At 57.1% G+C, this 26,939-nt stretch overlaps 11 protein-coding genes across 11 annotated transcripts; 10 read left to right on the top strand and 1 right to left on the bottom strand.

Annotated features, from left to right (window-relative positions):
* The first annotated feature begins 42 nt into the window (after window positions 1–42).
* L226DRAFT_152027 (uncharacterized protein) lies at window positions 43–3,813 on the top strand. The gene is made up of 7 exons (XM_067672448.1): window positions 43–384; window positions 442–632; window positions 705–843; window positions 905–961; window positions 1,015–1,126; window positions 1,183–3,530; window positions 3,602–3,813. The coding sequence occupies exons 1-7, from the start codon at window positions 232–234 to the stop codon at window positions 3,632–3,634; spliced, it is 3,033 nt and encodes a 1,010-aa protein (XP_067532903.1). The 5' UTR covers window positions 43–231; the 3' UTR covers window positions 3,635–3,813.
* L226DRAFT_537149 (uncharacterized protein) lies at window positions 3,684–4,020 on the top strand (the record flags this gene model as incomplete). The annotated part of the gene is made up of 3 exons (XM_067681264.1): window positions 3,684–3,756; window positions 3,777–3,891; window positions 3,958–4,020. Coding segments are annotated over 2 exons (177 nt in total), but the record flags the coding sequence as incomplete, so codon positions are not given.
* A 588-nt stretch (window positions 4,021–4,608) lies between these two features.
* L226DRAFT_152017 (uncharacterized protein) lies at window positions 4,609–5,382 on the top strand. The gene has a single exon (XM_067672447.1). The coding sequence runs from the start codon at window positions 4,750–4,752 to the stop codon at window positions 5,203–5,205; it is 456 nt and encodes a 151-aa protein (XP_067532901.1). The 5' UTR covers window positions 4,609–4,749; the 3' UTR covers window positions 5,206–5,382.
* Window positions 5,383–6,122: 740 nt separating this feature from the next.
* L226DRAFT_151984 (uncharacterized protein) lies at window positions 6,123–7,992 on the top strand. Its single transcript, XM_067672446.1, has 4 exons — window positions 6,123–6,502; window positions 6,557–6,877; window positions 6,955–7,561; window positions 7,815–7,992. The coding sequence occupies exons 2-3, from the start codon at window positions 6,604–6,606 to the stop codon at window positions 7,500–7,502; spliced, it is 822 nt and encodes a 273-aa protein (XP_067532900.1). The 5' UTR covers window positions 6,123–6,502; window positions 6,557–6,603; the 3' UTR covers window positions 7,503–7,561; window positions 7,815–7,992.
* An 883-nt stretch (window positions 7,993–8,875) lies between these two features.
* Window positions 8,876–10,002, top strand: L226DRAFT_537143 (uncharacterized protein). The gene is made up of 5 exons (XM_067681263.1): window positions 8,876–8,921; window positions 8,989–9,120; window positions 9,209–9,453; window positions 9,513–9,606; window positions 9,667–10,002. The coding sequence occupies exons 3-4, from the start codon at window positions 9,270–9,272 to the stop codon at window positions 9,530–9,532; spliced, it is 204 nt and encodes a 67-aa protein (XP_067532899.1). The 5' UTR covers window positions 8,876–8,921; window positions 8,989–9,120; window positions 9,209–9,269; the 3' UTR covers window positions 9,533–9,606; window positions 9,667–10,002.
* Window positions 10,003–10,598: 596 nt separating this feature from the next.
* L226DRAFT_546923 (uncharacterized protein) lies at window positions 10,599–11,705 on the top strand (the record flags this gene model as incomplete). Its single annotated transcript, XM_067682453.1, has 3 exons — window positions 10,599–10,921; window positions 10,978–11,602; window positions 11,658–11,705. The coding sequence occupies 3 exons, from the start codon at window positions 10,599–10,601 to the stop codon at window positions 11,703–11,705; spliced, it is 996 nt and encodes a 331-aa protein (XP_067532898.1).
* Window positions 11,706–13,410: 1,705 nt separating this feature from the next.
* On the top strand, window positions 13,411–14,094 carry L226DRAFT_439342 (uncharacterized protein; the record flags this gene model as incomplete). The annotated part of the gene is made up of 1 exon (XM_067674801.1): window positions 13,411–14,094. A coding segment is annotated over one exon (684 nt), but the record flags the coding sequence as incomplete, so codon positions are not given.
* Window positions 14,095–15,600: 1,506 nt separating this feature from the next.
* Window positions 15,601–16,012, top strand: L226DRAFT_151952 (uncharacterized protein). Its single transcript, XM_067672445.1, has one exon. The coding sequence runs from the start codon at window positions 15,707–15,709 to the stop codon at window positions 15,914–15,916; it is 210 nt and encodes a 69-aa protein (XP_067532896.1). The 5' UTR covers window positions 15,601–15,706; the 3' UTR covers window positions 15,917–16,012.
* A 2,094-nt stretch (window positions 16,013–18,106) lies between these two features.
* L226DRAFT_524683 (uncharacterized protein) lies at window positions 18,107–19,485 on the top strand (the record flags this gene model as incomplete). The annotated part of the gene is made up of 5 exons (XM_067678907.1): window positions 18,107–18,371; window positions 18,435–18,661; window positions 18,795–18,953; window positions 18,980–19,165; window positions 19,234–19,485. The coding sequence occupies 5 exons, from the start codon at window positions 18,107–18,109 to the stop codon at window positions 19,483–19,485; spliced, it is 1,089 nt and encodes a 362-aa protein (XP_067532895.1).
* A 322-nt stretch (window positions 19,486–19,807) lies between these two features.
* L226DRAFT_537139 (uncharacterized protein) lies at window positions 19,808–20,154 on the top strand. The gene has a single exon (XM_067681262.1). It carries the CDS (start codon window positions 19,861–19,863, stop codon window positions 20,083–20,085), a length of 225 nt encoding a protein of 74 aa, XP_067532894.1. The 5' UTR covers window positions 19,808–19,860; the 3' UTR covers window positions 20,086–20,154.
* L226DRAFT_537138 (uncharacterized protein) lies at window positions 20,088–25,870 on the bottom strand. Its single transcript, XM_067681261.1, has 11 exons — window positions 25,411–25,870; window positions 25,055–25,313; window positions 23,768–23,938; window positions 23,095–23,713; window positions 22,668–23,046; window positions 21,714–22,617; window positions 21,531–21,660; window positions 21,331–21,468; window positions 20,939–21,270; window positions 20,692–20,881; window positions 20,088–20,620 (listed from the first exon to the last, which is right to left on the bottom strand). Exons 1-11 carry the CDS (start codon window positions 25,605–25,607, stop codon window positions 20,466–20,468), a joined length of 3,474 nt encoding a protein of 1,157 aa, XP_067532893.1. The 5' UTR covers window positions 25,608–25,870; the 3' UTR covers window positions 20,088–20,465.
* Between the last annotated feature and the right edge of the window lie 1,069 nt (window positions 25,871–26,939).

Genomic DNA, 26,939 nt, shown 5'->3' with positions numbered 1-26,939 from the left:
CTTGGCTACTGCCCCCAAGTCCGACTCGACCGTGCGGCAATGTAAAATTAAGTTACCGAGAAGTTGTGGCCAGGGGCCGGCGGCACGCAGCGCCGCACCCACGGTGCACCGCATATCCGGAGCCTATTGCATGGCTTTCATATTCGCACCTCTCCACTCGTTTCGAGACTGATTCCGCCCTAACAGTGTGCGCTTCGTTTCGTACGTTGGGAACTCAGAAGAACACAAGACATGCCGCCTTCTGCCAGCAAGGACGTGGTAACCGACGTCCTCGACAATGTTTACATGGCGTTGGACAAGACAAAGGGTCTCCTGGATCTTGCACCTGTCCCCGGCCTCTCGACGGCGGCCGACGCTCTCTTGGCAATTTGGGACCAGATCAAAGTGCGTTGTCGTGCACACCTTGCATATAGGTGGCACAAATGACTGACGGCCATGCAGAAGATGAGAGCGAACAGAGCGACTGTCGAGGCGATCTCGAAGGAGATCAAGAATTTGAACGACATCATCGCCAACGTCGTTCATAAAGTTAAGAGTCGCGCAGACAAGCTTCAGTCCGAGGAGCGGGATACGATGCGGGAGAACCTGCAGGCATCGGGTGGATGGCAGGAACGAGTGGAACTGTTGCAAAAGTAAGCACCCCGACTAGTTGTGAGCTATCTACGATGGGCGGTTTATGCTGATCTGGTGCTCTGACGCACTAGGGAACTGGGGGATATACTGGAGAAGGCCCAATCGTGTGGCCGGGGTCAGCGGTACAAACGTCTCTGGCGCGCCACTCGCGATGAGGATACACTCAAAATCATCCGCGCCGATCTCGGAGATACTCTCAAACGATATCGGGTACATGTGACACCTTATGGCACTTGCATCGGAGGTATACTGACAGTGGCTCCCATCTCAGCTCGGTGGTACGTTGTCCATAGAGGCCTTGACGGAAGAGACTCTCGCGAGGTTGGAGGCGAGTATTATGCTGAAGACACATATGGTCCGATTCTGATAATTTTAATGCAGAGCCTCGCTGCTGCGCAGAAGGCAGAAGCTGAGAAGCAAGAGGAGGAGCGAAGGAAGCAGGATGAGGAGCGAAGAAAGCAAGAAGAAGAACGGAAGAGGCTAGAGGAAGATCGTACGTACATGCTAGTGCCTATCACCACCTCGGCTGATGCGTCGACTCTCATTCAGGTCATCAGAAGATAACAAACAACATCCCGCACGCCGACTCCGCTGGCTACAGGTCCGCGAGCAACTCCAACAAGGCCGAATTCCTCGCTGGCACCCGGGACGCTGTCTGGATGTGCCTCAATGAGTGGGTGTCAGGCAACAAGCCCGTGTGTTTCCTCATAGGTGCCGCGGGTATGGGCAAGTCGACTATTGCATGGGAGTTCTGCCGCCGACGTGATCATGAGCACGGCGACCTCGGGGCCTCGTTCTTCTTCAAACGGGGAGATGCGAACGTCGGCTCTACCATGCTATTCTTCTCCACCCTCGCCAACCAGCTTGCGCGCTCTCGGAAGGATCTGCGTCCGTACATTGTACGCGGCGCCGAACACCATAGCAAGGCCGGATACGGTCAGCAGCTTCAATTTGCTGCCAGGGACCTCCTGCTTGAGCCTCTCCGTGACGCCAAGGATGCCGGAGTGCTCTCGGCGCCCGTGTACATCGTGATTGATGCGCTGGACGAGTGTAACGAGAGTGCGTCGCAGCCCGACCTTGTTCCAAGGTGCCTCGAGCTACTCGTCTCCTGCGCCCTTGAGTACCCGTCGTCCTTCCGCATTCTCATCACGTCGCGGCCTCATCCCAATCACGTCGAGGAGGCGCGTCGCAAGCCAGAAATCGAGAACTCCTCCGTTCTAGTCTCCCTTTACAACGTCGAGGAACGAGACGCTATCGACAGCGACATTGGGGATCTCATCCGGACAAGACTCTGCAAGATAAGGGAGGGCGCCCAATGGTACGAGAGCCACCGGACCGTTGTGAAACGGCTAACTGAGCAATCCGAAGGCGTGTTCGTCTACGCCCGTACTGCAGTGGACTTCATTGCTGGTGGCGAGGGTGTGACACAGATGGAGGACCGCTTGCAGCTTCTCCTCGCCCCGGGGAACACGTATGGTCTCGACGGCCTGGATCAGCTGTACCGCACAGTGCTGGAGACCGCATTCCCACCCAAGGACCTGTACCCCAAGTTGCATGAGCAGCTCCAACTCGTCCTCGCTTGGATCGCGCTCTGTCAGGACTCCGATGGGATAACGCCTTCGGGCGTTGAGGAGATCTCCGGGATCCCCTGCCGCGAATCCATCCCCATCCTCACAAAGCTCCGTTCTGTGCTCGTCTTCGACGTCGCCGCACATGGCATCAACCGCAAATTCTTCCGCGCCATGCACGTCACTTTCCGGGACTTCCTTGTTGACGAAGGGCGCTGCGGGCATGACTTCCACGTTGATCCCAGGACCATGCACGCTCGCCTCGCTATCGACTGCCTGAGACTCTTGCACACCAAGAAAAATCGCAGCCGCTACTACGACTACGACCGCGACAACTGGACTAGCCATGCAATGCAAGCGGCCCCCACCCAAGAGTTGATCAGCATGCTGAAAGAGATCTACACCTCCCTGTTCACGGATAACCTATCTCCTTTCCTCACGCGGTACACCCATCGGAGGTTCTCGCTCTACGATGTCCTGGATCCACAGGTAGTTGACTGCGACGTCATCGGGGCCGCAATATGCTCACGGCTCTGCGCTGTCGATGAGGGCGGCAAATGGGACCAGAGGGACCCGATCATATTCACTCGGCTTGCGACACAGGCAGAAGGCACGGCTTTATACACCCGTCTTGCAGTCAACTTCATTGTCCGCGGTGGAAGTACTCCACAGATGGAGCGCCGCCTCCAGCTCCTCACCCCGAGGGATACGAACGGCCTCAGCAACCTCGATTTCCTCTATCGTACAGTGCTGGAGACGGCGTTCCCGCCCGCAGATCTCAGTCCGGAGGAGCTTGAGCAGGTCCGGCTCGTACTTGCTTGGATTGCGGTGGGCGAGACACGGTTTTACTCCCCCGGTGTAGTCGAAGAGCTCTCCGGACTCCTCTGTAACGACTCCATCCTCATCCTGACAACGCTTCGTTCTGTGCTCAACTTCGACCACGAGGCAGATGACGTCAACAATCAGACATTCTATTTCGTGGACGAAAGTTTCAGACGCTTCCTCGTTGACCGAGCGCGCTGCGGGGACGATTTCCACGTTGACCGTGGTCTCGCGCATGCTCGAATTGCTGTTGGTTGTTTGTCATTCCTGCATCGTCACGCTGGTGCACAAAGCAAGGCGGAAGAGGATGCTGCCGATTATGCGCGGTCACACTGGTCTAAACATATCGCCGAATCTATTCCCACTACGGAACTGGTCGGCTGGCTCAAGGAGATCTTCACCTCTGTCTCTACCAACCAGCCGTCATTGTTCTTCTTCGCTCGTAGTATTCCTGATGTAATGGATGGATCCGGCTCATATTTTCTGGAGTGGGTGGACCAGCACATCGTAAGTTGCTCCAAACTACGAGATTGATTGTCGTTCATCAAGAACTGACTTGTTGCCAATTCCTGCGATAGGGTCGGGATCTTGCGAAGATCATAGGCAAGTAGTCGAAGACGGTCTCGAGTCAATGCTGATCAGCTTTGGATCATCTCAGGTGCACAATTCGAGCTGCAGAATCCGGAACTGACCGTCCTCTTTCAAGAAGAGGTCACAATACAACGCACGCGGGGTGCGGAAGAGCAAGAAGAGCGCGGAGGCGGTGTCGAAGCCAGCGACGACACTTCAAGAAGTGTTGGGTCAAGAACTACCCTGATGTCACCTTTTCGGACGAGGACGAGTCCGAGGAGGAATGAGGTGAGTGCACATCTGTGTCATGTTCCTGAAATAAAATTGTTCACTTGAACGGCAGGAGTGCGAGGGCAGGGTGCGCGTCTAGGATTCCTTTGGAGCCAGGATAGTACGGCTATGATACAGTTCACGGTACAACCAGCGCATATCACAAGTCACCTCCGCTACCCAAACAACTCTGACCTTGAGCTTGACATCCGGAACTGTCTGTTTCCGCATCCGCGCCGCCCATGCACTCCGCATAGTCCCGCAAACTACGACCGCGGATGAGAGTCATACCGCTTGACCGACGTTGAGCTTGAATGCCAGAGCGCGCACTTACTACTGACTTCAAGACGTAATGCAGGCTGCCATCCGCGAGCGCGAGCGGCCGTTCCGAGTTCCTTGAGCGAACTTGGAGTGCCGACGGGTGAGGGCAGTCCATGGGCAATTTACACTTGCGACTCGGAAGTGCGCAGGAGTGAGACGTGACGTGAGCGGGGTGATTCGAGTGTGTGCGATTGGAGATGCTAGATGGTAACAGGCGTTGGACAGGCAGTGCATTCAAAGTCACGGTTGCTGTGAGTACGAGTCAAGGCGTAAGCACGCGAGAGCCTGATGAACATACTGCAACTGCATCCGCATCGCCGCAACAGCCATTGGGGAACAGACCGGGTCCCGACGAAACACGACGCATCGAGAGGCGGACAGGGACGGCACGGCCAGGGTTCGCAATGTGTTGAAATGCAGTGAGTAAAGTCGAGGCGTCGCTGGAGCAGACGGAGAAAGAAGACATGAGTGGAGTACAGCTGCAAGCGAGGATCCGAAGGCGGAAGCCGTTCCATGGCCCTGCGGCAGGTCATCACTGTCGAGCGAAGGGACGAAGCCGCAGGAAATGTTCGCTAGTCTTTGGAGTAAGGTGAAACGCACGCGGACCACGGCGAGCCGGCCCCCAATCCCCGTCTGCGTGCTAAGGCGACGAGCGTGTTCCGAGGTCGGGGGTGCGAAGCGGTGTCTTCTGCCTGTGCGATGGAAGGCCGACGGGATACGGTGTAGAATCCAGGTGCAAGCTGCGACTTGGAGCTTGAACTCTGTCGGGGCTGCAGGCACACCAAAGGAGCAAAGGAGGAGAGATATCAGCCGCGTAGGAGAGGGCGGGACTCACCGGGAGTACATCATCTTCCGGGTACGTCCTCGACGCTCTGGACAAAGGATGAGGTCAAGGCGAAGAGCTAGGATCATAGGATGTACAGGGTCGGGCTCTTGCATGGGGTTCAGAAGGAAGACCGACGTCCGTCGGCGCGTGTTGTGGTATCCCCGAGGGCAGGTCACGGACGAGGTTGCGCGATAGATAGGACGGGGACGAGAAGTGCTGACATCAAGGGAGTGAGACTCGCCTGAAGCATGCGGGGGCCACACGCCGAAGGCGCGGAGGTTTGAACGAGGGTTGCGAGTTTGCTGCCCCGGTGCGAGTACGGGTGACTGGGTAATTGATAATGTTTACTGACGACATATAACGACTACAAAGAGAAAGCAAAATGATACAGTAGCGACGGTCCGATGTCTGCATAAGCGGAGAGGGGCCTTGAGTGCGGGACAGGGAGGACGGGGAGGGGAGCACGTACCCATACTGAACACTCGATCTTGACCCCAGCCCATCCCTGCGTGCTCTCTACGCTCCCTCTCCTCCCGGGTGATGTACGCGAGGGAAGCTGCAGATGAAGATGGCGAAGGGGCCAATGTAGAAGTAGATGAAGTGCTTCGTTTTCACCGAGCGCGTAGCAACGTGCAGGAGCGGCGTGTGCCAGGGCAAGAACAACCCGGTTCCAACGCGGCCTCCAAGATCGCAAGCAGCATAGGACGACGACGTGCCAGATGGGCGATAGTGTTTGTCAAACTTCGTCTTGACCTGAGCAATGATGTCCTTCTCGATAGATGTTGTACTTTTCGAGGGCGGCGGAGGGGACGTCGGAGGCCTGCTGCTGCATCACCTCGTTCATGTCGACGTTCTCGATGCCGAGTCTGACCGTTTGCGAGGGAGCCCGAGTGTGAGCCCGAGTGTGAGCCCGTCAGCGTGTCGAGGCCATTGTCGTGCATAGATGAGAGTATGAGTGAGAGTGGGCTGGCGTGTGCATGTGCGCGAGCTAGTACTTAGGTCTTTCGAGAGAGTGAAGGCAAGAGCAAGGGCAAGAGCAAGAGCAACACGACAGTCGACAAGCCGCCCACGTGGCGTCTAGCACTTCCGAGTTGTTAGCCACCGCCTGTGCTCTGCCTGCTACCACGACAAGGTCTTGCCTTGCTCCCCATAAATCACTACGGCTGCCGCTGAAGCGAATTTGAGCCAATCTTTGAAGGCTTTTTGCTCCTTTTTCTCGTCGATATACCACGCCCGGCTGCAACTTCCTCTCATACTCCTCGAGCCGTCGCTACTCTCAACAAGCGACGGTGTTGCTACCTTGCTACCTTGAGGCTATGGTTTCAACGTACTGCGAGTTTAGACTCTAGACAGCACGGTCGATCGCGAAACTCACGCCTATTGCCTGCCTTCACTACTTCTCGCCAATCTGGAACCTCGCTGAAGCTTCACCCTAAGCTTCAATGGCCGTCCTTGGACGAATATTGGTTTGTCCTGAGTGCACCCTCCGCAGGTACGCACTGAGCCCCGTTTTATACACTCTCCACGATTGACATTGTCAGTACAGCACATGTAGGTACTCGAATCTCCCATTTCGCCTACCCGTCCACATGCATGGCCGGGACGTCAATCCATGCAGCGTGTCCTCTCCATCGACATAGGCTTCAAAGTGCAGACAGTGTGTTCTCACACCTCGATGCGCCTGTCCAGCACGGGCTAGATCGCGCCCCTCAGGCTCTTCGCAGATGTATACTCTCGCTGAAAGACCCCTCTTCGGGCACGCACATCGCGATTCCGGTACTTCAAGGAACGTCCCTCGCAAATGTTCCAGTTCAGGAGACCCTCCGCGCACGTATCCACTTGAAGTCGCTGCGTCCTAGTTTCTCGCGTGAGTCGCGTCCGTCCACTCTCTGCTACCCGAGCTCCTTCGCAGAACATGTGACTCCTTCCTTGTGTCGTCAATAGCTCAAAAATCACTTGACACACACAACCTGCATCTGCTGAGACTTCTCTGGGTGTGCGATAGCGAGAACACTTCTGTGTCGCATGAATACCGAGTCGGACCGCACCCCTGCGAGACGCAGGTGCGAACTCTGTTCCGAGATTCCGAACCGCCCTTCTTGTCGCTGCTTCTGCACTCTGCGATCTCTCATCGTCCATGTTATCTGTTTTCTTCAGCTCATTTCTCAACGTCTAGACTCTTGCTGGAGACCCGCAATGTCCGAGCAAACCTACGACATCATCATCGCAGGCAGTCTGTCACCTCCTCCCTCTCTCTCCCCCGTCTCCCGCCACCTTGCCCCCCCCCCCACACACACACAGGCGGTACTACCGACCTCGCTCGGCTCGGCTCGGCCTCCTCCTCATTCTCCCGGTCTCCTCCTCTCAAGATGCTAGTAATCGCCCCAAGACATCCCGCGATGCACGCAGCCTGCCAGCCTGCGCGGCACCTGCACCACCTCCGCCTGCCCGGACAGCAGCACAATCCGGTTCCACGTCGCGCGGCCAAGTGAAGCGCTGCATGGGAGGGTTCCGGTCATTTCGTGCAGGAGGTGGTGGTCGAGTGTGAACTGTGAGTTGCGCTTGTGATACGTCTTCTGGCAGCTGTGCAGTTGCTTGGTTGGGTCTGGGTGCTCGTCGACCAACTCTCGTGTTTCGCGCGCCCAGTCCAGACGCCACGGTGGTTGTGGCGCTGGGCGAACGTGTCCTGCGTCGTGCAAGGATATTGGATTCGAGCCATAGTGGTGGATAGTGCACAGTGCGGCCGTGTACACCGTTACGCGAACTCAGTCATGTACTACGCTGACACTGACGCATACCATTAGCAGTATACACGCACGCGGCCGTCGCCTTGTACTACGACGACGGGAGAACGTGCGCGGCAACCGCGGCTGGAGATCGTCCGACCTGCTCCCCTTCTCCGCAAAGTGCTGCCTCCCCTCCCATGTCCTCTCTCCGCAACCTTTCCCTCGTGTCACTTCACTCACGCTCAGCCCCAGTGCGAAATCTACTAAATCGCGCTGCACAAGCCCTCGTGCATGCACGGCTGCGATGGGCCGCTGAAAGTCTCCTACGGCGAGCTCTTCACTGAGATCGGGTCCGACTTCTTCGACGTCGCGCGGACGTGCGACAAGACCCGGGGCGGGACGGAGGACATGGTTGACGGCGGGCTATTGGAGTGCAATGTATACGGAGTGCGTGGTGAGTCTGTGTTCTCGCCCACCTGCGTCCTCGTGCTACTCACTCAATGGCACTTCCACTCATGCGACAGCGCATCCCGCGCGAACCGCGTCGAGTACGCTCCCGCCTCTCAGTACCAGTCCCTGCCCTCAGAAAATCCGCTCATCGCGCACACCCGCCGTCTCATCGTCCTCCCCGCCGAGTTCCTCGGCACTCCCGCCATAATCGAGTGTTCTGGGATTGGGGCGCGGGACGTCCTCGCGCGTGTCGGTTTCGCAAGCCGGTCGCCGGCGTTGGGAGACCTACCAGCGTACGTGTTCAATTGCTTTTGTGTTCTCGCGGATGATGCTGACGCGGGAATCAAGTCGTGTTTGTGTACTACAAGACAGCAGAGGATGTGCATACGCTCGACAGTGTCGCGCGTGGGGACGAGGCCGAAATTCAGAGTGCGACGAAGTGCGTGCTCTCGCTCCCTTCAGGTCGCCATCTGGCTGCTTCCGCTCACTCATCTCCATCCCAGAGTAGTCCGAATTCTGGCACAAACGTCAGTACCACTGCACTCTCGATCTCCTGTTGCAGTTCCTGACGTGTTCCCTCGCTCGTTTCAGTGGCCATAATGCATCAAGCTTCAAGCTGCATTCTAACACGAAAGATCTTGAAGTGACCGGTGAATCCTTCCGCGAGCGGTGGTCTTCGTACTACTCCCCCGTCCCAGACAGGCCCGGCGTGTGATGGTTCGGGGTCATTGCGCTGTGCGTCTCTCCCGTCTCTCCCGTGATGAGATCTCGTCATTGATCCCCTGTCACTGTCTTCCACAAGCATATTCCTTAGAGACCGGACGAAACTTGCGCAGCGTGCGGACGGCCTCAGAGCGTCTGATGGTTACGTAGACATCACATCCGCGGGGGACGTCGACTCGCCGCTCGACTTGCACCCCGGGTTCCTTGAGAGGTGCGTCTCCGAGTCTCCGTCTGCCCCTACCTTACGTGTCGTACCCTCTTTGAAGCAGCGATGAAGTACTCACGTACCTTACACACAGCCCCGACGACCTCGCCCTCCACGAATGAGGGTACAAGCTCTCCCGTGAATACGCCTGACGCATGCCCTCCTACCGTGGTGAAGTCCTCGGCGCCGATATCTATCCATCCTTCTCCTCAGCGAGTACGCTGGTCGCTCGCACCTGGAACGACTTCGTACCCGTGGATAAGCTCGTGTATGGTGAGGAGGACGAGCGGACGCTGGGAGGACTGGATTCGGGCAAATGCGTTGACTGCGTGGAGTTCGGTGCGTGCGGTCTCGCGCACTGTACATATGGATATGATGTACTGACAATATGGAGATAGCTCGGGGACGTGTGCGATGAAGACGCGCGAGAAGTCGGCGGCGTGGTGGACGAGCGGCTGAACGTATACGGGCTCGAGGGTCTGAAGGTCGCTGGTGCGTACTATCGCCGTCTCCGTGTGCTTCCCTTCACCGCACATACTCGACGTTTGACAGATCTGTCCATCTGTCCGGACTCTGGGGAACGTTGGCGCGGTGAGTACGCTCACGGTCGAACGCGAACTGATATGGGTGAGTGTGCTGCAGAATACGTACTCGGCCGCAATCGTTATTGGAGAGAAGGCTACGATTATTGTTGCATAGGAGTTGGGATTCGTGTTATAGCCGGAGAAGGGCGGAAACGTCGCGGCAGCACGTAGAGCGTGTAGTGACCATCCAGTCTCGGGCGACTGGTTCAATCTTGAACCAGGGAACACTTGCTGTACATGGAGTTATCGCCTTGCCCTTCTTCGTGTCATGCTGTCATGCGTTGAACTCACCCTAGAAGTGGAGTCTGACAGATGAATGATATGTGTATGGACTTCGCGTGTATTTGGTCCACCATGAGTTGAGGGTCTGAACGCTAACTTCGCTCAGGGTCGAGCCTCGTATGGTACCGTCACCGAACTCGGCATGCTCTCCCGCCATGAACCGCTTCAAGTGTTTGCGCAATTGATAGGTCCAACTCGTTCTATCTCACTCCTGTCCCGGTGTTCACGAACGTCTGCAGTTACCTCTTACCACTGCTCACTAGCGGCCCCGCCGTGAGTCGGTGGCTCTCCGGGACCAACTGGTACTGGTTGTCAAACTTGGACTGAGGTACTGTACCCAAGTCCGACTCGACTGCGCGGTAATGTCAAAGTAAGTTACTGAGAAGTTCCTCTGCATGGTGGCCGGGCAACCAGTGCCGCACCCACGGTGCACCGCATATCCGGAGCCTACGCATATCCGGAGCCTACGCATATCCGGAGCCTACGCATATCTGGAGCCTATTGCATCAGTCGAGCTGGAGACGCTGGTGTACTCGGAACGCAGCATATATATACGTACGCGCTCCGCTATCATGATAGGTTCGCTCTTCAAGTTCTCTTCCCTCTTCAGGCGCAGGGATGAAGCATTGGGACATCTACGCCAGGGAACTGATGTCTCTAGGCTTCGGTCACCCCCTCTGGCACCCCGAACCGTCTCTCCAGTTCGGACAGATTCGTCTCGGAGACGTTGGGTACCTTCGAAAGGGTCGCTTTCGTTTCTTATTCAACAGCATGCACAGTGCGGAGCACCCCGTGAACGCGACGAAAGGCGTTCCGTCCGGATTCGAAGAGTTCAAACCCCCCGGCAATCCAGTGAGGCGCGACCGCGACGAGATCACACAAACTGAGCTGCACAGCAAGAGCCTCCAATCGCTCTCGATAGCTGCTACTGCGTCGGCCGGGTGAGTCTCTCAAAGTCGATCTTACGATGTTGGTTAGCTTAACTGCGCTGTGGTAGGGGAACGTCCATGTCAGCTTCGATAGGTCTACGATACCAATGCAGCGAAGAGTCTGGCGCATTGCTGATGCTCAAACAACCCGGCCACAAGACCTCCCTTGACTGCGGCATGCACATACGACGATACATGCGAGCGCATCTAACCAATTGGTGCGATTTCGCCAACGGCGGACACCTCGGTATCGGACTACAGGAGAAAGACCTCATCTTCGTCTCTGGGTTTGTCAAGACATCCGTCTGGGCGACTGCAGCTTTCCAAAACAATTGCTCCAGCGGTGAACTCCTGGTGACCGGTGGCTGCTTCGTTCCCTCGGCATCGGGCGAGTTCCGCGTGTCCATGTCAAAAGGCACCATTGGGTCGGTTTTCTCGAATACTGGACCTCGAGGACGCCTGTCTACCCTTCAAGCTGGCTCGGAAGCTCCGACCGACTCTGACCAGTGTATCTTCCTTCAATACTACAAGGTCAAGAGTCGGAAGTTGCGGCTGCCAGCTGTCATGCGGGCGGCTGCGGGTCCTCATGAGATGGAGTATGGTCCCGATGACGATGACAGCTGCGACCGTCCCGTAGGTTGCGCGGGTAGCTCAACGAGCTCGTCCGATGAGGACATCGACTCCTTCTATCCAGTAAGTGGCGACTACGGTATCTTTGCATACATGAATCTCACTGAGACCATACTAGAACTACGATCCCATTGATAAGCTCTTGGATTATATCCTCCAGGTATGATGTCTCGTATACTGTCTTCTGACCTTGGTGCGTGAACTTGACTGGTACGAAATTGTGTCAATGAATTAGAACTCGGACGCGCAATTTGCGTGCGCGTCATACGGTGATCTTTTCAATATCTTCCGCGTAAGTGCTAAGTCCTCACAGGGCTGTTTGTTCGTATTGTTGGTATGTCTGACCAGCCTTCATCTAGGGCGGCGAGATACCTTTCGACGTAGACGACTACTTAAAAGCGCTGATGCCGCCTGTAGTGACGGATGATGACGGCAGTACGTGATTCGTATTGGGGACTGTCGTGGCACCAGGACTAGGCAGGTTCTGACGGAGTCTATAGCCTCAGTCATTGTGTCGCAAGTGAAGTCCGAGCCAATGGATGGTATGCTACAACGGAGACCTACCCTGGCAAGCTGACAAACTCGCTTCCGAAGGAACCATGCATGATCCTGCCTTGCCGGACGAAGAAAGTGCCCTCAAATGGAAGATGCCGTCGTGCCACCAATGCAGTAAGGCCCATCTCATGGTACGTGATGTAATTCTGACGCCATAAAACCTGTACTCAACGTATTTGACACATAGTGCATCAGGACGAAGCCCGGACTTGCTTGCACTCGCTGCGCAAGCCGCCGCATCATGTGCATTGTTTACGGGCCACATGGTCTCCTGGATCTTGCACATGTCCCCGGCCTCTCGACGGCGGCCGACGCTCTCTTGGGCATTTTGGACCAAGTCAAGGTGCGTTGTCGTGCACGCCTTGCATATATGTGGCAAAAATGACTGACGGCCATGCAGAAGATGAGAGCGAATGAAGAGACTGTCGAGGCGGTCTCGAACGAGATAAACAACCTGAGAAACCTCATCGAAAGCGTCGTTAATAAAGTGAAGAGCCGCACAGACGAGCTTCAGCCCAAGGAGCGGGTTAAGATGTGGGAGGGCCTGCAGGCGTCGGGTGGATGGCAGGAACGAGTGGAAGAGTTGCAAAAGTAAGCACCCCGACTGGTTGTGAGCTATCTACGATGGGCGGTTTATGCTGATCTGGCGCTCTGACGGCATAGTGAAATGAAGGATATACTGGAGAAGGCTCGATCGTGTGGCCGGGGTCAGCGGTACGAACGTCTCTGGCACGCCACTCGCGATGAGGATACACTCAAAATCATCCGTACCGATCTCGGAGATACTCTCAAACGATATCAGGTACATGTGATATCTTATGGCACTTGCATCGGAGGTATGCTGACAGTGATTCCCATCTCAGCTCGGTGGTACATTGTCCATAGAGGCCTTGACGGAAGAGACTCTCGCGAGGTTGGAGGCGAGTATTATGCTGAAGACACATATATGGTCCGATTCTGATAATTTTAATGCAGAGCCTCGCCGCTGCGCAGAAGGCAGAAGCTGAGAAGCAAGAGGAGGAGCGTAGGAAGCACGATGAGGAGCGAAGAAAGCATGAAGAAGAATGGAGGAGGCTGGAGGAAGAAGATCGTACGTACATGCTAGTGGCTATTACCACCTCCGCTGATGCATCGACTCTCATTCAGGTCAACAGATGATAATCGACAACATCCCGCACGCCGACTCCGCTGACTACAGGTCGGAGAGCAACTCCAACAAGGCCGACTTCCTCCCTGGCACCCGGGACGCTGTCTGGAAGCGCTTCAATGAGTGGGTGTCAGGCAACAAGCCCGTGTGCTTCCTCATAGGTGCCGCGGGGATGGGCAAGTCGACTATTGCATGGGAGTTCTGCCGCCGACGTGATCATGAGCACGGCGACCTCGGGGCCTCGTTCTTCTTCAAACGGGGAGATCCGAACGTCGGCTCTACCATGCTATTCTTCTCCACCCTCGCCAACCAGCTTGCGCGCTCTCGGAAGGACCTGCGTCCGTACATTGTACGCGGCGCCGAACACCATAGCAAGGCCGGATACGGTCAGCAGCTTCAATTTGCTGCCAGGGACCTCCTGCTTGAGCCTCTCCGTGACGCCAAGGATGCGGGAGTGCTCTCCGCGCCCGTGTACATCGTGATTGATGCCCTGGACGAGTGTAACGAGAGCGCGTCGCAGCCCGACCTTGTTCCAAGGTGCCTCGAGCTACTCGTCTCCTGCGCCCTTGAGTACCCGTCGTCCCTCCGCGTTCTCATCACGTCGCGGCCTGATCCCAATCACGTTGAGAAGGCGCGTCGCAAGCCGGAAGTCGAGGACTCCTCTGTTCTAGTCTCCCTCTACGACGTCGAGGAACGAGACGCTATCGACCGCGACATCGGGGAACTCATCCGAACGAGACTCTGCGCATTAGAGGAGGGCGCCCAATGGCACGAGAGCCACCCGACCGTTGTCGAACGGCTAACCGAGCAGTCCGAAGGCGTGTTCGTCTACGCCCGTACTGCAGTGGACTTCATTACTGGTGGAGTCGGTATGGCACAGATGGAGGACCGCTTGCAGCTTCTCCTCGCTCCGGGGAACACGTACGGTCTCGACCATCTGGATCAGCTGTACCGCACCGTGCTGGAGACCGCATTCCCACTCAAGGACCTGTACCCCAAGTTGCATGATCAGCTCCGACTCGTCCTCGCTTGGGTCGCGCTCTGTCAGGATTCCTGGGGGATAACGCCTTCCAGCGTCGAGGAGATCTCCGGGATCCCCTGCCGCGAATCCATCCCCATCCTCACAAAGCTCCGTTCTGTGCTTGTCTTTCACGGCAAGGCAGATGACATCAACGGCAAACCCTTCCGTGCCATACACGTCACTTTCCGGGACTTCCTTGTTGACGAACGGCGCTGCGGGAATGATTTCCACGTTGATCCCAGGATCATGCATGCTCGCCTCGCTATCGACTGCCTGAGACTCTTGCACACCAAGAATGATCGCTTCGGCCACTATGATAAGCGCTATTGGGCTGACCATGCAAAGCAAGCGGCTCCCACCCAAGAGTTGACCAGCATGCTCATAGAGATCTACACCTCCTTGTTCACGGATGTCCCGTCTCCCTTTTTCAAGGGGATCCTCAAGGAGATTTTCTCGCTCTACGGCGCCTTGGACCCACAGGTAGTTGACCGCGACATCATCGGGGCAGCAATTCGGTCAAGGCTCTGCGCTGTCGATGAAGGCGGCCAATGGGACCAGAAGGACCCGATCATCTTCACTCAGCTTGCAACGCAGGCGGAAGGCACGATTTTGTACGCCGGTGTCGCAGTCAACTTCATCGTGCGCGGTGGAAGTACTCCACAAATGGAGCACCGCCTCCAGCTCCTCCTCACCCCGAGGGATACGAACGGCCTCAGCAACCTCGACTTTCTCTATCGCACAGTGCTGGAGACAGAGTTCCCGCCCGCAGAAGTCAGTCCGGAGGAGCTTGAGCAGGTCCGGCTCGTACTCGCTTGGATTGCGGTGGGAGAGATACTGTTCACCCCCGGTGAAGTCGAAGAGCTCTCCGGACTCCGCTGTAACGACTCTATCCCCATCCTCACAAAGCTTCGTTATGTGATCAACTTCCGCCCCCGGGCAAATGACGTCAACAATGATATATTCATTGGCGTGGACGAGGACTACATTTTCAGAGACTTCCTCGTTGACCAAGCGCGCTGCGGGGACGATTTCCACGTTGACCCTGGTCTCGCGCATGCTCGCATTGCTGTTGACTGTCTGTCATTCCTCCATCGTCACGCTTGTACACGAAGCACGGCCGAAGAGGATGCTGCCCGTTATGCGCAGATATCCTGGCATCGACATGTCGGCGGATCTATTCCCACTACGGAACTGGTCGGCTGGCTCAAGGAGATCTTCACCTCTGTCTCTACCGACCAGCCTTCGTTGTTCTTCTTCCATAGTAGTGCAATGACGGTTACATATAACTTACGTCTTCTGCGCTGGGTGGACCAGCACATCGTAAGTTGCTCCAAACTACGAGATTGACTGTCGTTCATGAAGAACTGACTTGTTTCCAATTCCTGCGATAGGGTCAGGATCTTGCGAAGATCATAGGCAAGTAGTCGCAGACGGTCTCGAGTCAATGCTGATCAGCTTTGGAACCATCTCAGGTGCACAAATCGAGCTGCATAATCCGCGCGAAACCGTCCTCTTTCAAGAAGAGGTCACTATAGAATGGGACATACGGGGCGATGAAGAGGATGAAGAGCTGCGGAGGCGGTGTCGAAGCCAGCGGCAACACTTCGAGAAGTGTTGGGTCAAGAATTACCCTGGCATCACCCTTCCGGACTAGGATGACGACTCCGTGTTCTCCCTGTTGACCGATTCAACGCAGGAGAGCGAGTCCGAGGAGTCATAAGGTGAGTGTACTTCCGTGCCATGTTCCCGAAATCAAATTGCTCACTTGAAGGGCAAGAGTACGAGGGCAGTAGGATTCATTTGGAGCCAGGATAGTACGGCTATGATATAGTTCACAGTACAACCAAGCGCATATCACAAGTCACCTCCGCTACCCAAACAACTCTGACCTTGAGCTTGACATCCAGAACTATCCGTTTCCGCATCCGCACCGCCCATGCACTCCGCATAGTCCCGCAAACTGCTACGCGGATGGGAGTCGTACCGCTTGACCGATGTTGAGCCTGAATGCCAGACAGAGCGCGTACTTGCTACTGACTTCAAGACGTAATGCACGCGGCCGTCCGCGGGGGCGAGCGGCCGTTCCGAGCTCCTTGAGCGAACTTGGAGTGCTGACGGGTGAGCGCAGTCCATGGGGGGTGAACATTTGCGACTCGGAAGGGCGCAGGACTGAGACGTGAGCGGGTGATTCGAGTGTATGCGATTGGAGAATGGGGATGCTGGGCGGTACTAGGCGTTGGAGACGCAGCACATTCAAAGTCAAGGTCGCTGTGGGTACGAGTCGAGGTGGAAGCACCCGGCCGTTGTATGTGAAACGATGATGACAAGACTGCTTACTACTTATTCAGCTACGTACCGTTGCGCAACGGTATACAGGACAGCGCGGGATGTTTTGGATGATGAGGAGGTGATCTCGAGGGATATCCGATCTCAAACGAGGTAGGTTACCGGCGGTGACGAGAGGAGCGCGCAGGAGGTGTAAGTCGACGACGACAGAGCGAGGAGAGGCCGGTTGGAAGGGGAGTGGCTCGGGAACTCGGAAGTCATCTGCGCGTCGTCCGGCTGGAGAGGGGCGTCTGAAAAGAGGAAGAAGAAGCCCCACTGCTCAAGTACAGAACAGTCGCGGTATCAAGTCACAGCGGGAGTCGTAGTTCACCTTGGCCGTCCGTTTGTCCGTGATCGACGACGATTTCTGGGAGGTCCTGGGCAAGGTGCTGCACGACTGGTTACGGCACTGTGGTCCAGAGATACAGTCATACGTATTTGGTACGTCAACCGAGTTGCGTGTCGGCGTACTCCCGCCGGATGTCCTTGGAAAAGAACGGTAAGGAACAGAGGGGGAGGCGTCTGTTAGCTTGACGTACATAACTGCATCCGCATCGTCGGAACAGCCATCGGGAACAGACTGGGTCTTGGAGGAGCAAGAGGACGGATGCATCGCATCGAGAGGGGGACAACACGGCTCGGCATCACCGCTGAGATTGACGGTGTCGAGGGAAGCTTGGGTTTTGTTGAGGTCGGTCGAGTTCGACGTCGAGGACCGAAACCTGGAGCTTATGCGCCGACGTCAGATTCAGGATTGCTGCGGCCGAGCAGATCGACTTGTAGTTTGAGCTGCGGATGTCCGATGTGGAGGGAAGCCGAGATCTCATTCGAGTGCCGGATGACTGTCGCTGGGCGCGAGGCGTGTAGTTCATACATTTCGTAGTACCTCACAATTGGCCTACGGCGTTTGCGGATGGTAGACTGATGTGCAGCGAGGAGTATGGTATGTATGTAAAACGAGCAATTAGTTCGTGAAGCACCGAGTAAAGTCGAGGCGTGGCTAGAGTGGACGGAGAAAGAGGACATGCGGACTCCACCGGTTAATTAGAGGGTGAGGGCGGTGCGGTGCAAGCGTCATCGTTCCGAGGCTTGGGCTCGAGACTGGGTATTGCGTCGTCGGCGTCGGAAGTAACAGCGCGCAGGACGTGTAATGCGACGACGGGCGGTGGGGGATAGGAGGAGGAGGAATGCAAAGCAGATCAAAGACCATCGTCTCCCGGGCGCTCATCTCATATGTCGCACGGCCGCTGCCCGCCTCTCCACCGCTTTCACCACATCCGCCATCTCCCCCTGTCCCCTCCTTTCGTCTCGCCTTGTTTCTCCCCGCGACTGCCCTTCAAACTCTGCTCGACAACGCCAACTCACCTCGGAGACTTAAGCCCTCGTCATCAACGACTCCGGAGATCGAGCACGCGATATAGCCTCAGACAGCACTCATACATACGACCGATACTACTTGGCTTGGATACGACTGCACGACTGCACGACACACGGATATCGACAGCCAGCCGCGGACAACATGGCCCCCGCCCCGAAGAAGAAGAAGGCTATCAAGATCGGTCGCGCTCTCAAGCGGCTCCCTGCCCGCGCCGTCGGACGCGGTAACAGCGCCGGCGCATTCGCCCCCATCCCCGGCGAGCAGCCCATCGTCATCCTCAGAGTCCAGGTCCTGAGCGGCACGAACTTGCTTGCCAAGGATCGCAATGGCTCCAGTGACCCGTACGTTCCCTCTCTCCATAACTCTCCTGCCGTACACGTACCCACACCCGTGTCCGAAGGAGCCCGTACTGACGCTCCGCTGTCCCCTCGTGTCCAGGTTTGTTGTCGTCTCCTTGCTTGGCACATAGCACCAGACGCCTGTCTCGAAGCGCACTGTCAACCCGACGTACAATTCCAAGGACGCGACCTCGACTTCCCCATCTACCTTTCCCTCGCGGACAAGCTTGGTGTCGTCGAGCTCGTCGTTTGGGACAAGGACATGCTCAAGAAGGATTACCTCGGCGAGGCCTGGATACCGATAGAGGATTGGTCTAGGGATGGAAATGCGTTCGCGTTCGATGATATGAAGAACAAGGTATGTCCTTCGTTCGCCTCGTGTCTTTGCTCTCCCTGTTACTTTCCTCGGTGACGCACTGCGAGCCAGACCCGTGTGCCGACGCGATTGCAGCCTTACTGACCAGCATTCCTACATACAGTTCATCTGAAAGAATCTTGTGTCGACGCGCAATTCAACGCCTGCAACCGGCGGCGTCCAGGTCAAGCTAGGCTTCGTCGTGCCCCCGAACACGGCTGCGCTTATGGACTTTGCGGAGATCTACTCGGAGCTCGTCAAGCGCACACGCCCGAGCCTCGTATCTGCTCCCCCGGTGCGTTCATCTTCGTATTCACTCAGCTTGCGTCACAGGCGGAAGGCACGGGTTGGTTACCCATGTCGCAGTCATCGTCCACGGTGCAAGTACTCCACAGATGGAGCATCGCCTCCAGCTCCGAGGGATACGAACGGCCTCAGCAACCTCGACTTTCTCTATCGCACAGTGCTGGAGACGGAGTTCCCGCCCGCGGAACTCAGCTTGAGCAGGTCCGGCTCTTACTCGCTTGGATTGTGATGGGGGGCCCTGGGGCTCAAACCCCCTGGATTGGTTCAAGGAACGGCTCCGTAAATTACTATCCCCTGGTGTAGTCGAGGCGCTCTCCGGCTTTCTCTGTAACGACTCCATCCCCATCCTCACAAAGCTTCGTTCTGTGGTCATATTCAAACCCGAGGCAGATGATGTCAACAATGAGATATTCAGTGGCGTGGAGTACACTTTCAGACACTTCCTCGTCGACCGAGCGCGCTGCAGGGACGATTTCCACGTTGATCCTGGTCTCGCGCATGCTGGCATTGCTGTTGACTGATTGTCATTCCTGCATCATCACACTCGCACACGAAGCGGGCCCGAAGATGATGCTGCCAGTTATGCGCGGAGATTCTGGGCTCACCATGTCGCCGAATCTGTTCCCACTACGGAACTGGTCGGCTGGCTCAAGGAGATCTTCATCTCTGCCAGTGTCTCTACCAATCAGCCTTCGTTGTTCTTATGTGATAGTTTTGCAATGACGTCTGTATTTGACCTATATCTCTTCTGCGCTGGGTGGACCAGCACATTGTAAGTTGCTCCAAACTACGAGATTGACTGTCGTTCATGAAGAACTGACTTGTTGCTAATTCCTGCGATAGGGTCGGGATCTTGCGAAGATCATAGGTAAGTAGTCGTAGACGGTCTGAAGTCAATGCTGATCAGCTTTGGGACCATCTCAGGTGCACAATTCGAGCTGGAGAATCCGGAACTGACCGTCCTCTTTCAAGAAGAGGTCACAATACAACGCACGCGGGGCGCGGAAGAGCAAGAAAAGTGGTGGAGGCGGTATCGACGCCAGCGACGACGCTTCAGGCGTTGGGCTGAGAACTACCCTGATGTCACCTTTTCAGACGAGAGCGAGTCCGAGGAGGAATGAGTGAGTGCACGTCTAGGATTCATTTGGAGCCAGGATAGTACGGCATATAGTTCACGGTACAACCAGCGCATGGTACAATGTATGACGAGTCTTCTCCGCGACCGGAGCCACTCTGGAAGTTTGGCCTCCGGAACGGTCGGTTTCCGCACCCTCGCCGCCCTATGTCAGACAGACAGAGCATACATGCACTCCGCCGCTAGACCCGAGTCTCGACACAACGGATGGAGAGAAGGAACAATGTCCATGAACATTAGACAAAGACGACATCGTACAGTACTTGGTATAGTATACACACCGCAAGAGAGGCGATCCGTCGTAACGTAGAGAGCGGCGGCGTATCTGTTAGACAGACACCCAACTCGAAAGCTGTAGCTACTAGTCTAGTTCATACCGTCCGTGACCGGTTTGCGTTTACCCCGTCCGAGACCCATCCCGACGCGCACGAGTGTCTCTAAGCACGCCCTGCTGTTGACGAGTAGGTCCTCGTCCCACTCTACCGCGCCCTTCTCGAAGAGCACGACGATCGTCGAGCCACCTGTCAACGTCCAACCACGCGTATGATGAGCGACACACATCAGAAAATGGCGAAGAACCGAGGACACGCACCAAACGCGAAATATCCAAACTCGTCCCCGCGCTTGACCTGCTGCCCCTCCTGGACCGTCGTCTTGATACTGCCGACCATCATCGCGCCGATACACACACACATGACGCGCCCAAACTGCGGCGAGTCGATCGGCACGATCTTCCGCACGTTCTCGCCATACACGTCCAACGCCGTGCGGATAGCTTGCGGCTGTCGCATGCAGACACGTCAGTCAATCATCCCGAAGCAAGTCGATGCAAGACGTACGTTCACGGTGTAGTACTCGCCCGTGATGTACGTCATGGGCCCGATCGTGCCATCGACAGGCGAGTGGAAGCGGTGGTAGTCCTGCGGGGCCAGACGGAAGATACACAACGCGCCGCCGATGTACTTGTCTGCCTCCGTGCGATACGTGTCCCCGAGGAGTCGGCTGACGGAGAAGTCGCGGCCCTTGATCCATAGCCGCGTCGCCTCGCTCACAGTTGCGAAGACCATAAGACGGCAGTCAGCACCACTGACGATACGGTAGGGGTCTTCCGGTTCCTCGACTGGCCGTGCGTCGGGCTTGAGCTTGCGATAGAAGAACTCGTTGAACGTCTCTGCACAACACAAAGACAAAATCAGTATCAGTATACCTATGGATAAGTGAAGGTACGCACTGAACGAGTCCAGCGGATCCCGAATCTCGTCGATGTTGAGGTTGTGGAAGGCGATGAACGCGGGGATGTCGCGCGCAGAATCCGGCGAGTCGTACTTCAAGCCTTGCTTGATCGACAGCGACTTGAGCAGTCGACGTGCTGTCCAACGATGTCAGCACTACGAACGAGCCTGGTCAGATGGGTGCAGGCTGGCAGCGTACCTCTCGCGCCCTCCATACGGCTCTTCCACCCCTTGTAAAGCAACCGGATGCCCAGCCGGACATATACTTGCATCTTTTCTTCCTCGAGCTGGCCCGTGAGACGGTTCTGCACGATGATGTTCGCCGAGTTCTGTCGCAGACGCATCAGTATCTCGTCCCTCCCACAAGAACACCTTCACTCACCGCGCCCAGCTTGTAGTTCCCCGCAGACACCTTCGCGATCACCTTCGTGTACCACTTCCTCTGCGCCTGGCTCGCAGTCACATAGTTGCCCACAACGATCCGATCCACCCGCGCCCAGTCCTGACTCGCACACACCGCCAAGTGCGTGACAATGTCCACCTCCGCCTTCGAGTTCAGCCTCGGGCGGTGGCACAGCGGGCAGTTCTTCACATTGATGACGCGCTCGAACGAGGGCTCGGGCGACGACCCGTTCGAGCCGTTCGAGCCCGACGAGTCCTCCGCGTCCGACATCGACGACGAACCCGAGTACACCCTGTTGAATGATGGTGTTCGCGTGCCCGGAGGTTGAAGTTGGCTTTGCGACGGGCTCGTTGACGCGGAGCTCACGCTCGCGCTCGTACCCAGCGCCGCCTCGTGCAGTGGCATTTGCATAGGCTCCGTCGGATGGGGCTGCGGGGCAGCAGGGTGCTCCGCGCCATCCGCGCTGCCCCTCCCAAGGTTGCTCATCGCCGCGGCGTTGTACGGTACGCCGCTGAAGTCGAGCTTGTCGAAATTGACCGCCTGCTGGGGCTCCATCCCGCCGGTGATCGCGGGGGTGACGGGCGCGCTCGTGTCCATGACGCTGTCTTCGGGGTCGATGCGCTTCTTCTCCGATGCTGGACGGCAGAGCTCTGTCTCGAGACACTGGATGGCCTCGTCGATGGTCAAAACCTCATCGTGGGGCCGCTTGTTGAACCGCGTCCAGAACGAGTTGACGGTTTCGTGCGAGAGGGTAGACCCGAGCGAGTCGAGCATGGACGTGAGTTCAAGGTGCGAGATCGTGCCGGTGTCGTCGGTATCATACTGCTTGAGGTATACCCGCCAGAACTTCTGGCGCAGCGCGTCGTACGGTTGGTACTTCGCCCTGTCGCGACTATCAGCATTGTCTCTTGTGAGGCCGGGTCGCAGACTTACTTGAACGAGATCGTCGGGTTATGCTTGCTCTCCCACGGCATCTCCTTCGCAGTCTGCAGCGGCAGCTCGAAACTCGTCATCGACCGCGTCCCGTCCTCCTCCGCGGGGTACAGCCCCGTCCGCTCCTCCTTCTTCGGCGAGTCCGCCAGCAGCATCGCGACGTCGAAGCTCGCCTCGCCGACGTGGTCGTTCGACGACAGCTTGTCCCAGTCGAGCACTGTCAGCTGCACCTTGAACGTCGTCTCATACCGCCGCACGTGGAACAGCATCTTCTCGTCCCACTGCGGGTTCAGCGAGTGCCGGATCACACGCGTCCGGAACACCTTCTTCCCGAACGACACCACCACGAACGGGTCCATGTCCCACCCCGTACGCGTCACTGTCGCGCCCGTCAGCCTCGCATGCACTCGCAACGAACGCGACTTACTGTTCTTCAGCTTCGGCAGGTCCTTCGCGCCCTGAATCTCCAACAACACGATCCCCATGATGTCGTTCGCGGCGTTGAAGTTGAACACCTTGCCCTTCCCGCCCGCGCCCCACGACTTCCTGAACCTGCTCTTCTGCGCCGCCGACGTCGGACGCACCGGGGCAGGCACCGGGCTTGCAGGTGGCAGAATTGCAGGGGTCGACGCGCCCGACGTCGGCGCAGTCACACTCGTCCCAGCCGTCGGCGAAGTTGACACTGTCGTCACAGAGTCGACCGAGAGTGAGCGCGACGTGCTGTGCCGCTTCGGGAACATCGTCGGGATCCTGAACCCGGGCGAGAGCGGCTTCACAGCCTGCGGTGTCTTCACGACCGTCGCCGGCGTTGGCGTCGCAGGGGTCTCCGTGGGTGGCGTCGGAGGATGCTCGATCGAGCCGGGCTCGGCCGCGTACCCTTGGCCAGAGGACGAGGGAGGGATGTAGAGGTTGGAGAGACGCGCTGCGGGCGTAGGAGACTCCTCGTCCTCGTCCTCGCTGTTCGTCTCGCCTTCGTCGGAGCTCAGCCCGTCGTCCTCGTACTGCGGACCCTCCTGGTTTGAACGGATGGTGCCGATACCTTCGGTCTAGAACGGGGTAAGGTCAGACGTTACGTCGTGCACAGGCGGAGATGAACGCACCGGGGGAGCAGATACGAGGCTCGGGCGCGTGCGCTTGACGAGCTCCGAGTAGATCTCCGCAAAGTCCATGAGCGCAGCCGTGTTTGGGGGCACGACGAAGCCCAGCTTGACCTGGACGTTGCCGGTTGCAGGCGTTGAATTGCGCGTCGATACAAGGTTCTTCGAGATGAACTGTTTGTAAGGATGCTGGTCAGTAAGGTTGCGATCGGATCCGGCACAGCAGACGGGTCTGGTTCCCAGCGCGTCGAAGAAAGTAAGTGGGACGGCTGTAACGCTTAAACGGCAGACAAGCGGTCCCGTACAGACACAAGACGTGAGCTTGCTGGACACCGTTGTCGAGTAAGCGCCGAGGAGCGTTCCATGATCTCACAGGAGGATGTGGTGCACAAAACGCCGGTCGAGTACCAGCGTCGTACGGGTGCACTGAACTGCGTATCTGGCCTTGCCCATCGCTGCGCCTCTCACACAGCCAAGCAATAGCGACGGTCATAGTGGATCCATCCACGCAGCGATACGACGGGGCTTCCAACTCACGATCTCGTCGCGTCGCGTCGATTCGATCGCAGGAGTAGAGTCTTAACCGCATCCTGCACACGTCAACGATGCATGTTGCGCATTGAGAACGCATTCGCGATCTCATCCGGGCGGTGTCTGGGCTGCGGCATGACGTGAGACAGCGCGACGCTCTGCCATGCCGAACACGCCAACGTCATCACGACCTGTGCAAGTCATGGATTGTTTGTTGGAACGCTCCAGGTTTCCGAGTAGGCGAGCGTATCCACAGACTTGGCGCAAACCCTCGAGGACGCGCGCAACACACGTCATCCACGTGGAGCGTATTGGACGCAAACGTGAAACGCGTCTGGATGAGTACCCGCAGGGCCAGAAGACTGAGTTGCTGATGCGGCAAGCAGTGGCGGGTGACATGGTGTCTGTGACAAGACAAGAGGGAGCGAACTCCGGCAAACCCTGGCTAGCTGTAACACAGTACGGTGCCCGCGCCCGTATATGGCGAATGATGCAGCGACCGATGAACGTAGATGGTCGAGCTAGGGTCATCGCTCGAAGGCTTGGTCCTGCGGACGAACGCCCTAGTGGATCTGCGCTGCCTGCAAGGGTACGACTAACGCGTCGCGCACGGCGAGGTTCGCCACTCACACAGAGACATGGCGGGATGGCGCGCGTATGCACAATGTACGTAGCCCGGACTCACGATCGTCCACATAGCGACTGGCAGCGTCGCGCAGGGAAGAGGAGAGGAAAGACAAGAGGCGAAGGAACACACACCTTGTTGTTCATATCATCGAACGCAAACGCGTTCCCGTCCCTGAACCAGTCCTCGATCGGTATCCAGGCCTCTCCCAGGTAATCCTTCTTGAGCATGTCCTTGTCCCAAACAACGAGCTCGACGACACCGAGCTTGTCCGCGAGAGAGAGGTAGATGGGGAAGTCAAAGGTCGCGTCCTTGGGGTTGTACGTCGGATTAACGGTGCGCTTCGAAACAGGCGTCTGGTGCTTTGTGCCAAGCAAGGAGACGACAACAAACCTGGACACGAGGGGACAGCGGAGCGTCAGTACGGGCTCCTTCGGACACAGGTGTGGGTACGTGTACGGCAGGAGAGTTTGGAAGAGAGGGAACGTACGGGTCGCTGGAGCCATTGCGATCCTTGGCAAGCAGGTTCGTGCCGCTGAGGACCTGGACTCTGAGGATGACGATGGGCTGCTCGCCGGGGATGGGGGCGAATGCGCCAGCGCTGTTACCGCGTCCGACGGCGCGGGCAGGGAGCCGCTTGAGAGCGCGACCGATCTTGATAGCCTTCTTCTTCGGTGCGGGGGCCATGTTGTCCGGGTGCTAGCTGTCGATATCCGTGCGTGTGTGCTGTCGTGCAGTCGTGCAGTCGTATCCAAGCCAAGTGGTATCTGTCGTAGAAGTGTTGTCCGAGACTCTATCGCTCCGGAGTCGGTGATGACGAAAGCTTCAGTCTCCCAGATGAGTTGTCGTGGACGAGCAGAGCAGAAACGCGAGTCGCGGGGCGATATAAGACGAGACGAAAGGAGAGGACAGGGGCAGATGGCGGATGTGGTGAAAGCGGTGGAGAGGCGGGGACCAGCCGCGCGACATATGAGATGAGCGCCCGGGATACGATGGCTTTGATCTCCTTTGCATTCCTCCTCCTCCCATCGCCATCTTTTCCCTTCTCTCCCCGCTCTGCACCGCCCGTCGTCGTCTTACACCTCCTGTGCGCTGTTTCTTGTGATGCCGACAACATGGTGCTCGGTCTCGAGCCCAAGCCTCGCAGCGATGACGCTTGCCTCGGTGCTGTGCCGCCCCCCTTAACCCTCTAATTAACCGGTGGAGTCCGCATGGCACTCATGTCCTCTTTCTCCGTCGGCCCCAGCCACGCCTCGACGTTGCTCGGAGTGTTTTACGCACAGCGAACAGATTTCTCGCTATATCCACCCTAGTCCCTGGACATCGCTCTAGGTCCGCAAACATCGCAGTCAAGGTAAGGTACTATATGACATGAATGTACTACACGCCTCGCGCCCAGCAACAGTCATCCGGCATTTAAATGTATTGGCTTCCCTCTGCATCGGACATCCGCAGCTCAAACTACAAGTCGATCTGCTCGGCCACAGTATTCCTGAGTCTGACGTCGGCGCGTAAGCCCTGGGACTCGACCGACCTCAGCAAAGCCGAAGCTTTTCTCGACACTCTGTCAATTTCAGCGGCGATTCGCGAAGCCCGGCCGTGCTGTTCTCCTCTCGATGTGATGCATCGTCATTGTGTCCTTTCGGGACCCGGTCTGCTCCCGGATGGCTGTCCCGACCATGCAGTTACATCATGTACGTCAAACTCTCGCCCGCTAACAGATGCCTCCCGCTCAGTATCTTATGTGTTCTCTGCCAAGGACTTCTTGCGGGAGTACTCCGACACGCAACTCGATTGACGTTATGGCTCTGTCACTGGACTCCAGTACCTGTCGTACAGCACCTTGCCCAGGAACCCATCCGCGTCAGTGCCGTCATCAATCGCGGGCGAATGGAACGCCAAGTTGAATTATAACTCCAGCGATGACTTGGTACCGCCGTTGTACTGCACTCGAGTACTGGGGCTTCTTCTTCCTCGTCTCAGACGCCCTTCGCCAGCCGGACGGCTTCCGAATCCTTG

Source organism: Lentinus tigrinus (genome assembly GCF_003813185.1).
Source record: "Lentinus tigrinus ALCF2SS1-7 unplaced genomic scaffold L226scaffold_23, whole genome shotgun sequence".
Classification (NCBI taxonomy): Eukaryota; Fungi; Basidiomycota; class Agaricomycetes; order Polyporales; family Polyporaceae; genus Lentinus; species Lentinus tigrinus.
This window is presented reverse-complemented; position numbering and strand designations above follow the sequence as displayed.